General features: G+C 47.0%; 1 protein-coding gene across 1 annotated transcript in view; it reads right to left on the bottom strand.

Annotated features, from left to right (window-relative positions):
- ccdc174 (coiled-coil domain containing 174) overlaps nucleotides 1-4,694 on the bottom strand; it is a 29,265-nt gene extending 24,571 nt beyond the window's left edge. Inside the window, exon 1 of the mRNA XM_070895760.1 lies at nucleotides 4,504-4,694. Coding sequence (XP_070751861.1) covers nucleotides 4,504-4,545 — 42 coding nt within the window. The 5' untranslated portion in view covers nucleotides 4,546-4,694. The remainder of the gene's footprint in view (nucleotides 1-4,503) is intronic.
- Between the last annotated feature and the right edge of the window lie 8,004 nt (nucleotides 4,695-12,698).

Here is a 12,698-nt window from a genome sequence, read left to right as displayed (position 1 = left end):
GCTTGGCGCGGTGCAGAGATCACCGCGGGGGGGCGGAGCCAGACACTCATGCCAATTCTGTAAGCAGTGGGGGGGGGGGGGGGCGGGTCTAATTCAAATGAGGCAACGTTGTGCCGGCAACCCTGCGTGTGCGTGTTGGAGCATACGCGCACACGCAGTGTGAACAAACATTGGCACTCGGCCATTTTTAAAGGGACTGGAGGAAAAGTGAAGATTTGTCTCTTGGACCCCTGGAAAGGCTTGTGATTTAATTTTTGATATATTTTTGTGCTTTTAGCAGCACTGTTGAATAAATCACCTGCTGAAATCAGTGAGTTCAGCTTTTCACTGATAAACTTGCAGAACCGGTGCTGCATTGGTGCAAGCAAATTAAGGACTGTGTGTTTTGAGAAATAAGAGTGCCAATTCAACTTTGCAATGGATCAACGTCCACCAAGAACAAAGAATTTCTTGCATGAGGAAGTGGAGATATTAGTCAACGTAATTGAGCAGAGATGGCAGGAGCTAGATACCAGCAACAGAGGTCGCATAAAAGTGCACCAAAAGAAAAGAAGAAACGCTGGAACCAAGTTGCAGAAGATTACTGCGCAGTGGTGCATCGTAATTGTAACCTGGCTATCTGTATGTCCCACCTTGCAGACTGACACACTCTGTAAAAAGTTATATTTTACTCTTTGCAGAAGAAATTGGCCCACAAAAGGGAGGCAACTCTGACAGGAGCGGTGTCGTACCACAAGGCTAGAGCGGTGCCGTACGTGATGCGGGAAAAGATAGAAGGTGAATTGGACCGCCTGCTGAGGGAAGGCATCATCTCGCCAGTCGAATTCAGTGACTGGGCGAGCCCGATTGTGCTGGTGCTCAAGGCGGATGGGTCGGTCAGGATATGTGGTGATTACAAGGCCACCATCAATCGGGTGTCACTCCAAGACCAGTACCCGCTACAGAGAGCGGAGGACCTCTTTGCGACATTATCCGGTGGCAAACTTTTAAAAAAATTGTACCTGACCTCAGCTTACATGACCCAGGAGCTGGTGGATGAGTCGAAGAAGCTGACCACCATCACAATACACAAGGGGTTGTTTCAGTACAACAGATGTCTGTTCGGGACACGCTCGGCCGCCGCGATCTTCCAACGAAATATGGAAAGCCTCCTCAAGTCGATACCAGCGATGGTGGATTTTCAGGACGACATCCTCATCACGGGTTACGATACTGAAGAACACCTCCACAACCTGGAGGAGGTGCTACGCAGACTGGACCGGGTAGGGCTGCGACTGAAAAAGGCGAAGTGCGTCTTCCTAGCTCCAGAGGTAGAATTCCTGGGGATGAGGGTAGCAGTAGACGGGATCAGTCCTACTGCGTCCAAGACAGAAGCGATCCAGAGAGCACCCAGACCCCACAACACGACGGAGCTGCGTTCGTTCCTGGGGCTCCTGAACTATTTTGGTAACTTTCTTCCCAAATTGAGCACGCTGCTAGAGCCGCTGCACGTGCTCCTATGCAAAGGTCGCGAATGGGTCTGGGGGGACAGCCACGAAAGGGCTTTTAATAGAACACGCAATTTGTTATGTTCCAACACTCTGTTAACACTATACGACCCATGTAAGAAACTTGTGTTAACGTGCGATGCGTCGTCCTATGGTGTCGGGTGTGTGTTGCAGCATGTCAATATCAAGGGTCAGTTACAGCCGGTAGCTTATGCCTCCAGAAGTCTGTCCCAGGCAGAAAGGGGTTACGGGATGGTAGAAAAGGAGGCGCTCGCATGTGTATATGCTGTAAAGAAAATGCACCAGTACCTGTTTGGCAGGAAATTTGAGCTGGAGACAGATCACAAACCCCCAACGTCCCTTTTGGCCGACAACAAGGCCATAAATGCAAACGCATCGGCCCGCATACAGAGGTGGGCACTCACGTTAGCCGCCTATGACTATACAATTCGGCACAGACCGGGCACCGAAAACTGCGCTCAGCAGGCTCCCACTAGCCACCACTGAGGGGGCTACCGAGCATGCTGCTGAGATGGTCATGGCTGTTGAAGCTTTCGGAAGCGAAGGCTCACCCGTGACAGCCCATCAGATTAAAGTCTGGACAAATAGAGACCCGCTATTGTCTCTAGTCAAGAAATGTGTCCTGAATGGGGACTGGGCAGCCATGAGGTATTTAAACCATTTCACAGGCGCAGGGATGAACTCTCGATTCAGGCCGATTGCCTACTGTGGGGAAACAGCGTAGTCATGCCCCAGATGGGCAGAGAGATGTTCATCAGAGAACTCCACAATGAGCACCCGGGCATTGTCATGATGAAGGCAATTGCCAGGTCACACGTTTGGTGGCCAGGGATAGACGCAGATCTGTAACTTTGTGTTCGTAGGTGCAACACGTGTGCCCAGCTGGGCAATGCGCCCAGGGAAGCCCCCCCCCTTAGCCCCTGGCCCGCCAAGCCTTGGTCACGCATCCATGTGGACTACGCAGGTCCTTTCATGGGAAAAATGATTTTGGTTGTCGTAGACGCCTACTCCAAATTGATCGAGTGTGTCATTTTAAATTCAAGCACAGCCTCTGCCACGGTAGAAAGTCTACGGGCAATGTTCGCCACCCACGGTCTTCCGGACGACTTGGTCAGCGACAATGGCCCGTACTTCACAAGCATTGAATTCCAGGACTTCATGGCAGGCAATGGAATTAACCATATCAGAACGGCACCGTTCAAGCCGACCTCAAACGGCCAGGCAGAACAAGCAGTGCAGATAATCAAATAGGGGATGCTCAGAATCCAAGGGGGTTCCCTACAATGCCGCTTATCACGCCTCCTATTGGCCTATAGATCCCGACCACACTCGCTCACAGGGGTTCCACCCGCAGAGCTGCTAATGAAAAGGACTCTCAAAACCCGGCTATCCCTTATACACCCCACCATGAAAGAAATTGTCGAGAGCAGGCACCAGCCACAATATGACTACCATGACAGGAATGCGAGAGCGCGATGTATTGATGTAAATGATCCTGTTTTTGTCCTCAACTACGCTGCAGGGCCCAAATGGCTCACAGGCACTGTGATTGCCAAAGAGGGAAATAGGATTCTGATAGTTAAACTTACCAATCGACAAATCTGCCGCAAACACGTGGATCAAACAAAAAGGAGGTTCAGCAACCCCATAGAAGAAGCAGAGGAAGAACACGATGTAGAGTTCACTCCATCACAGGTGACCGAACAACGGAACCAAAGGGAGGAGAGCCCAGTCACTGTGGGCAGTCTAGATAGGCCTGAGGCACCGCAAACAGCAGACACTTAGGCCAGCGCCCAACAACCAGAGCCCCAACTCAGGCGCTCTACAAGAGAGCGTAAACCACCAGAGAGACTCAACCTGTGATCCCAATAAAACTTTGGGGGGGGGGGGGGGGGGGGGAGGTGATGTCATGTATTCAACCAGCATTGTAACCCATGTATAAACTGACCTAAGTTGTACACTGTGAGAACAATGACCTCTAGGTGGGAGACACTCCTAACCTGGACCTTCAGGTATAAAAGGGGAAGCTCCACCCAACTTCATCACTTAAATGCTGAGGAATACACTTAAATGCTGAGGAATAAAGGACAAGTCACAGACGGACCTTCTCTCAAGCATGGGCCTCGTGTGCATTTATACTGTATAGTAAGGACGTATCAATGCCTGTGCGTGAATTCTTTTAACATGGGATGGCCGTTGCACACCAGTTACTACACGGGCTTGACAGAGCAAGGTCTTGGTCCAATAACAAGGGGATCCATGACGATTGGAGACCAGGCTCTGCTGCAATGAAGAGCTGGCAGTGTATGTCCAACTCAGGATGGGGTGTGATTTGGAAGTAACTTGGAGGTGATGGCGTTCCCACTACATTGTTGCTCTTGTCCTTCTCAGTGGCAGAGATCATAGTGGAGGGAGAGACTGTCAAACAAGTACATTCAGCAGCTTTCGGGTCCTTTACTCTTTTTCGGGTCCTTTACTCTTGGGCCAGCTCACAAACTATCAGATTTAATTCAATTTCACCAACATCACTAAAACTATCTAGTCATTTATCGCATTGCTGTTTGTGGGACTTTGTGTGTGAAATTGTGTTTCCCTACAGTTCACTTAAAAAGCACTTCATTGGCTAAAAAGAGTTTCAGGACTCGAAGTTTTAAAATTAAAATTCTCTCTTTCTGATCTCTACGGCTCAGTATTACACCAAGCAGTGGTGTTCAACAGCAAATAAAACATCCCATGGCGCTTCACAGAAGCATAATCAGAATATCTTTAATCCTGAGCCAACGGAGGAAACATTAGGGCAGGTGACTCAAAGTTTGGTCAAAGGGGTAGGTTTTAAGAAGGGACTTAAAGAAGGAGAGAGATGGCGAGGTGGAGAAAGGGAATTTCAGAGCTGGGTTCGAGGCGGAGCAGCCAGGAAAGCCCGGGGACTGACATGGGGCCCGCTGTCAGTATTTACTATCCAAGACCGCTATTTCCCGCATTCTCGGAGACTCACCGAGGCTGCCGTCACGTCGAACATTCTCTTTTTCTTGCCCATAGTGATAAATATTCATTTAATTCCCGACAAACTACACAGAACCTGATCGAGAGAGCGCAGCTGCTATCTTCGTGAGGTTAAGGTGACGTTCGTGAATCGTGACGTCGACCGCAATTTTATTGAGGTCAATTGATAGCCGGGGACGTGGGTGCGCATGTCAATCCGCCATTTTAATGAGGTCAATTGATAGCCGGGGATGTGCATGCGCATGTCAATCCGCCATTTTAATGAGGTCAATTGATAGCCGGGGATGTGCATGCGCATGTCAATCCGCCATTTTAATTAGGTCAACGGTTGCTCTCGAGGCCAGGGAGAGTAATGTGTAATTTACTATCATGGAAGCAGTGCCTTTGATTTAAGTAAAATTCTCTTTTATTACTTGAAATTCCTGTTTTAAGATAACATGTCATGATTTGGCCGTTTGCCCTCTCAGGTGGATGTAAAATATCCCATGGCCCTATTTCTAAGAAGACAAAGGGAGTTCTCCTCAGTGTCCTAGCTGTATTTTATAGTCTCTTGAAAACTTATTTCGACTTAACTCTATTTGGGAGATCTCAGACAGCCATGCGTTCCTTCACAGCCCCTCTCTCAATACAACTCCCTATCATCATCACAGGCAGTCCCTCGAATCGAGAATGACTTGCTTCCACATCAAAAAGTTCACAGCCATTTCAATGAAGAACCTAATATTCCAGGTCCGAACTAAATCTCCAAGGGTGGAAGAGCCTGTGCGTGGATTTTTTTAACGTGTGGTGGCAGTTGCACCCCAGCCATCACACGGGCTTGACAGAGCTAGGTCTTGGTCCAGTAGCAAGGATTAACCAAGACGACTGGAGGCCAGCTTTGCTGCACGGACCTAGTGCGCACACATATCGCAGTGTGGGCTGGCCCGTGCTGCCCCTGGGCCCTCGCCTCTTCTGGGCCCCGAGCTCACACCTCTACTGGGCCCCGATCACATCTCTCTACGATCTCTCGCCACTCCTTCGCCCAGACATCGCCGCTCCTGCTGTATCTGCCCACGCTCCAATCACCGAACTGGATCTTGGTGACGTCCCTTTTCACTGCTGTTGCTCTCCTGCTCAAGCACGTGCTGCTCCCTGGAGTGGTGTCTCCACATTGCTCCTTCTGCTCCCCGGCCTGCTCCGATGGTGCTTGCAGGCCGGGGGCCGCTCAGCCTGCTGGTCCAGGCCTCCAAGCTGCTCCTTCCGCTCCCCAGTAGGAAATGCTCTAGACTACGACTGGATAGATAAGAATGGAACCAAGTGAGGGGCAGTCCTTAGCTGGCAACGAAGCAGAGGAATTGGTTCAGGACCGTGTCAAATACCGGAACCGTTCCTCCAGCAGCAATAGCTCACTGATCAGATCAGTGAAGGCATTTGTAAAGGCTTCCTGCGGACTGTAGACGGGAGTAGTCTGCACACGGATAACAATTTTATGTTCCAGAGGATAGGGTACCTTGTAACCTGCAAATAACACCTGAGGGTCTTTCAACAACTGCGATCAGATCCTATACTTCCTAGCTAGAGGGCGCTATACATTGTTATCATCGAAACATAGAAAATAGGTGCAGGAGCAGGCCATTCAGCCCTTCTAGCCTGCACCGCCATTCAATGAGTTCATGGCTGAACATGCAACTTCAGTACCCCATTCCTGTTTTCTCGCCATACCCCTTGATCCTCATGGTAGTAAGGACTTCATCTAACACCTTTTTGAATATAATTAGTGAATTGGCCTCAACAACTTTATGTGGTAGAGAATTCCACAGGTTCACCACTCTCTGGGTGAAGAAGTTTCTCCTCATCTCGGTCCTAAATGGCTTACCCCTTATCCTTAGACTGTGACCCCTGGTTCTGGACTTCCCCAACATTGTGAACATTCTTCCTGCATCTAACCTGTCTGAACCCATCAGAATTTTAAACGTTTCTATGAGGTCCCCTCTCATTCTTCTGAACTCCAGTGAATACAAGCCCAGTTGATCCAGTCTTTCTTCATAGGTCAGTCCCGCCATCCCGGGAATCAGTCTGGTGAACCTTCGCTGCACTCCCTCAATAGCAAGAATGTCCTTCCTCAAGTTAGGAGACCAAAACTGTACACAATACTCCAGGTGTGGCCTCACCAAGGCCCTGTATAACTGTAACAACACCTCCCTGCCCCTGTACTCAAATCCCCTCGCTATGAAGGCCAACATGCCATTTGCTTTCTTAACCACCTGCTGTACCTGCATGCCAACCTTCAATGACTGATGTACCATGACACCCAGGTCTCGTTGCACCTCCCCTTTTCCTAATCTGTCACCATTCAGATAATAGTCTCTCTCTCTGTTTTTACCACCAAAGTGGATAATCTCACATTTATCCACATTATATTTCATCTGCCATGCATTTGCCCACTCACCTAACCTATCCAAGTCACTCTGCAGCCTCATAGCATCCTCCTCGCAGCTCACACAGCCATCCAACTTAGTGTCATCCGCAAATTTGGAGATACTACATTTAATCCCCTCGTCTAAATCATTAATGTACATTGTAAACAGCTGGGGCCCCAGCACAGAACCTTGCAGTACCCCACTAGTCACTGCCTGCCATTCTGAAAAGTACCCATTTACTCCTACTCTTTGCTTCCTGTCTGACAACCAGTTCTCAATCCATGTCAGCACACTACCCCCAATCCCATGTGCTTTAACTTTGCACATTAATCTCTTGTGTGGGACCTTGTCGACAGCCTTCTGAAAGTCCAAATATACCACATCAACTGGTTCTCCCTTGGCCACTCTACTGGAAACATCCTCAAAAAATTCCAGAAGATTTGTCAAGCATGATTTCCCTTTCACAAATTCATGCTGACTTGGACCTATCATGTCACCTCTTTCCAAATGCGCTGCTATGACATCCTTAATAATTGATTCCATCATTTTACCCACTACTGAGGTCAGGCTGACCGGTCTATAATTCCTTGTTTTCTCTCTCCCTCCTTTTTTAAAAAGTGGGGTTACATTGGCTACCCTCCACTCCATAGGAACTGATCCAGAGTCAATGGAATATTGGAAAATGACTGTCAATGCATCCGCTATTTCCAAGGCCACCTCCTTAAGTACTCTGGGATACAGTCCATCAGGCCCTGGGGATTTATCGGCCTTCAATCCCATCAATTTCCCCAACACAATTTCCCGACGAATAAGGATTTCCCTCAGTTCCTCCTCCTTACTAGACCCTCTGACCCCTTTTATATCCGGAAGGTTTTTGTGTCCTCCTGAGTGAATACCGAACCAAAGTACTTGTTCAATTGGTCTGCCATTTCTTTGTTCCCCGTTATGACTTCCCCTGATTCTGACTGCAGGGGACCTACGTTTGTCTTTACTAACCTTTTTCTCTTTACATATCTATAGAAACTTTTGCAATCCGTCTTAATGTTCCCTGCAAGCTTCTTCTCGTACTCCATTTTCCCTGCCCTAATCAAACCCTTTGTCCTCCTCTGCTGAGTTCTAAATTTCTCCCAGTCCCCGGGTTCGCTGCTATTTCTGGCCAATTTGTATGCCACTTCCTTGGCTTTAATACTATCCCTGATTTCCCTTGATAGCCACAGTTGAGCCACCTTCCCTTTTTTATTTTATTTTTATGCCAGACAGGAATGTACAATTGTTGTAGTTCATCCATGCGGTCTCTAAATGTCTGCCATTGCCCATCCACAGTCAACCCCTTAAGTATCATTCGCCAATCTATACTAGCCAATTCACGCCTCATACCTTCAAAGTTATCCTTCTTTAAGTTCTGGACCATGGTCTCTGAATTAACTGTTTCATTCTCCATCCTAATGCAGAATTCCACCATATTATGCTCACTCTTCCCCAAGGGGCCTCGCACAACGAGATTGCTAATTAACCCTCTCTCATTACACAACACCCAGTCTAAGATGGCCTCCCCCCTAGTTGGTTCCTCGACATATTGGTCTAGAAAACCATCCCTTATGCACTCCAGGAAATCCTCCTCCGCCGTATTGCTTCCAGTTTGGTTAACCCAATCTATGTGCATATTAAAGTCACCCATTATAACTGCTGCACCTTTATTGCATGCACCCCTAATTTCTTGTTTGATGCCCTCCCCAACATCACTACTACTGTTTGGAGATCTGTACACAACTCCCACTAACGTTTTTTGCCCTTTGGTGTTCTGCAGCTCTACCCATATAGATTCCACATCATCCAAGCTAATGTCTTTCCTAACTATTGCATTAATCTTCTCTTTAACCAGCAATGCTACCCCACCTCCTTTTCCTTTTATTCTATCCTTCCTGAATGTTGAATACCCCTGGATGTTGAGTTCCCAGCCCTGATCATCCTGGGGCCACGTCTCTGTAATCTCAATCACATCATATTTGTTAACATCTATTTGCACAGTTAATTCATCCACCTTATTACGGATACTCCTTGCATTAAGACACAAAGCCTTCAGGCTTGTTTTTTTAACACCCTTTGTCCTTTTAGAATTTTGCTGTACAGTGGCCCTTTTTGTTCTTTGCCTTATGTTTCTCTGCCCTCCACTTTTCCTCATCTCCTTTCTGTCTTTTGCTTTTGTCTCCTTTTTGTTTCCCTCTGTCTCCCTGCATTGGTTCCCATCCCCCTGCCATATTAGTTTAACTCCTCCCCAACAGCACTAGCAAACACTCCCCCTAGGACATTGGTTCCGGTCCTGCCCAGGTGCAGACCGTCCGGTTTGTACTGGTCCCACCTCCCCCAGAACCGGTTCCAATGCCCCAGGAATTTGAATCCCTCCCTGCTGCACCACAGCTCAAGCCACGTATCCATCTGCGCTATCCTGCGATTCCTACTCTGACTACTCAATACCTCCTAGCTAGAGGGCGCTATACATTATCTCGTTACATCTTTCTTTTCATAAGAAACAAAAATGAATTAAAGTTTGCTTCAATATAAACGGGTAGTTAACTACTTATGAATACATGTATTAAACAACTACAAGTTTAACGAACAACAACAAAACTCTTGTCTTATTAGTTCTTTATCCAAGTGTCCTGTGTTCCAGGTATTTTGGTGTTGTGCGGATTCTGTTGCTTCGCCTTAAACTGGTTGTTTCAGTGGTGTTCTGTGCACTGATCACTTTGCTCTGAGGGGAAATATCAGGCAACAGATCCCTGATTTCAGATGTTGTCATTGAAATGCTGTTTTGCGTGTTAGTTGGCTGTGTAGTCAGCAGATTGTGTGTGGGTGTCACTGAGATCTCTGGAGTTTCGATGTCTCAGCACTCTTTCTCAGATGTTTCCTATTTCTGCGATACTCACTCTCTTCTGTAATGACCTGCTATGATCGAATGCCGACTTGTTAATGAACCTGAGCTTTTTGCCACTCTTTGCTTTCTCGCATTTGTTTGAGTCCCACTGTTTCTCCTTCCTGCAGTGTAGAAAGTGCTGTAGCACCTCTGTTGTAGTAGTGTGCTTGTTTGGCATGGTTCCTTTCTTTGGTGACGATGACGTCATGTATGATTCTTGGTTTGAGTAATTAATTTGCGATTGGGATGTTTGTCTTTGAGCGGCGACCGAGTAAACATTGTGCTGGCGAACTATCAAGGCCTTCAGTTGGTGTGTTTCGCCAGATGAGAAGGTTCATGTAAAAGTCACCACAGTTTTTCTTTGTCTTCTTGATTAACAGTTTTCCGAGCTTAACCGCGTTCTCAACTTTTCCGTGCTTTGTGGATATTCTGGTGAGCTTGTTGCGTGATTGAATGCATATTCTGTGACAAAGTTTGTGAACTGTTGTGAGTCGAAGGGAGGTCCATTGTTGGATTGAACCTTGTCTGGTTACCGTGGTTAGAGAAATGTTTCTTGAGGTGTTTGATGATGACAGTGGCATCTTTCATTCCATGCAGATTGTCTATCTCGAAATAGTCCGAGTAGTAATCCATTGTGCATACGTAGTCTTTGCCATCGAGTGTGAATATGTCACAACCAATCTTTTCCCATGGTCACTGAGGGAGGTTGTGACTTATTAATGGTTCTTTTGGTTGGCTCGATTGATAGATGTTACGTATTTCACACTTTGAAACATAGTCTTTTATGTCACTGTTCAGTCCTGGCCAGTAAACGGATTCGCTGGCACATCGAAGAGTGCTCTCGATGACAGTGTGAGCAGCATGAAGTCGTTGACGAATGTCGGATCTCAGGGATTTTGGGATGACACAGCGATAGCCTTTGAAGACTATGCCATCCTGTGTTGTGAGTTCATCATGAACCTTGAACCTGCATGCGTTTCAGGCAGGCATTCATGTGTCGTTTCTGGCCATCCTGTTGTGATTTGTTGTATGACCAGTTGTAGTGTGGAGTCGCTTGCAGTTGCGCATTGTATGGTAGTCAGCCCTTGTTTGGAGAGTGGGAGAAAGTCCACCATGTGGATGCATTCCACTGCAATTTCTGTTGGTAATCTCTCCACGTTTTCGAGGTATGCGCGCGAGAAGGTGTCTGCTAGGTACATTTCCTTTCCTGGTTGATACTTTATTTTGATATCATATTGGTTGAGCTGAACGAGCAGACATTGTAGTCAGTTGGGTGCTGCAGATAACGGCTTACGTTGTATGGTAACCAAAGGCTTATGGTCTGTCCATAGCATGATCTTGCGACCGTATATATATTGATGGTTTTGTTCCATTCCAAAGACTTGAGTGAGTAGCTCCTTTTCGATTTGAGAGTATCGCGTTTCTGCTGGAGTGAGCGCTCGGCTCGCGTATGCAATTGGTTGTCCCTGTTGCAGAAGGATAAGCCCAAGACCCTTGCTCGAAGCATCTTCTTTACCTAGCTTCTCCTGGAAGATTTCCAGGGCAGGACAGATGCTGTTATATATGTAAACCTGTAAATACCTTGTTTAACCACCAGAGGGCTTATCCCTTGGAGTCCCAAGGGATCCCACAATCCCTTGGGAGCACCTGTACATAAGGAGGCCTCACAGGCTGGAGAGACACTCTTGAGATCTGTAATAAAGGACTACGGTCACACCTTACTTTGAGCTCACAGTATCTGGTCAGATTCTTTAATCAAGACATAACAACTGGCGACGAGATTCAGATGACGAACCTCACTGTAACGATGCAGAGAACTGTGGGCATCCTGGAGAAATTTTCAGAGGGAGATGAATGGGAAACCTTCGTGGAGCGACTCGACCAATACTTCATGGCCAACGAGCTGGAAGGAGAAGCGAACGCTGCCAAACGATTGGCGATCCTCCTCATCGTTTGCAGGGCACCAATGTATGGCCTCATGAAAGATCTGCTCGCTCCAGCGAAACCCACAGAGAAGTCGTATGATGATTTATGCACACTGGTCCGGGAGCATCTAAACCCGAAGGAAAGCGTTCTGATGGCGAGGTACAGGTTCTAACGTACAAGAGGTCTGAAGGCCAGGAAGTGGCGAGCTACGTCGCCGAGCTAAGGCGCCTTGCTGGACATTGTCAATTTGAAGGACACTTGGAACACATGCTCAGGAACTTCTTTTACTTGGCATTGGCCATGAAGTAATACTTCGCAAACTTTTGACTGTAGAGACCCCAACCTTGAGTAAAGCCATAGCGATAGCCCAGGCGTTCATCGCCACCAGTGACAATACCAAACAAATCTCTCAGCACACGAGTGCTGCTGCAAGTACTGTGAACAAAGTAATGTTGTTTTCTAATCGTAACGTACAGATGCCTGTGTAAATTCCTGGATTCTTTTACCTCAATCTGGTTCAGTAAAATTACTGAGTCGAATACCTCTTGTGCTTTGAACAAAGCAGTCTTTATTACCGGCCAGTAAGACCTATCAGACAGAAGTTATACTCTCTGGATAGAGCGTACACACTCCCTACGGATAGGTGAAGTTACATCGTAAAGCGTTAACAGTTATACAGTTTTGAAATCAGATAACAAAATACAAATGGATTGACAGTCTAACTCAGCCACTCATTAGTCAATCTATATGAGATGTTTTTCTTGAAATGTTCCAATCTAGTGGTGTGACTATTAGCTGAGACCTTGCAATTCTGCAGATTTATTTCATGTTACAATTAGATGTTATTGGCAGGATTAGTGACTTGAAACCTTGAGAAAGACTGTTAGCTATGCTGATGTTGCACTATTTGCAATCTGACATTCTCCCAGCTATTCTTCCATGGCTTAT

The sequence above is a fragment of the Pristiophorus japonicus genome, chromosome 12 (genome assembly GCF_044704955.1).
Source record: "Pristiophorus japonicus isolate sPriJap1 chromosome 12, sPriJap1.hap1, whole genome shotgun sequence".
Lineage (NCBI taxonomy): Eukaryota > Metazoa > Chordata > Chondrichthyes > Pristiophoridae > Pristiophorus > Pristiophorus japonicus.
Note: the sequence above shows the minus strand (reverse complement) of the source record. Positions and strands in the feature narration are given on the sequence as shown.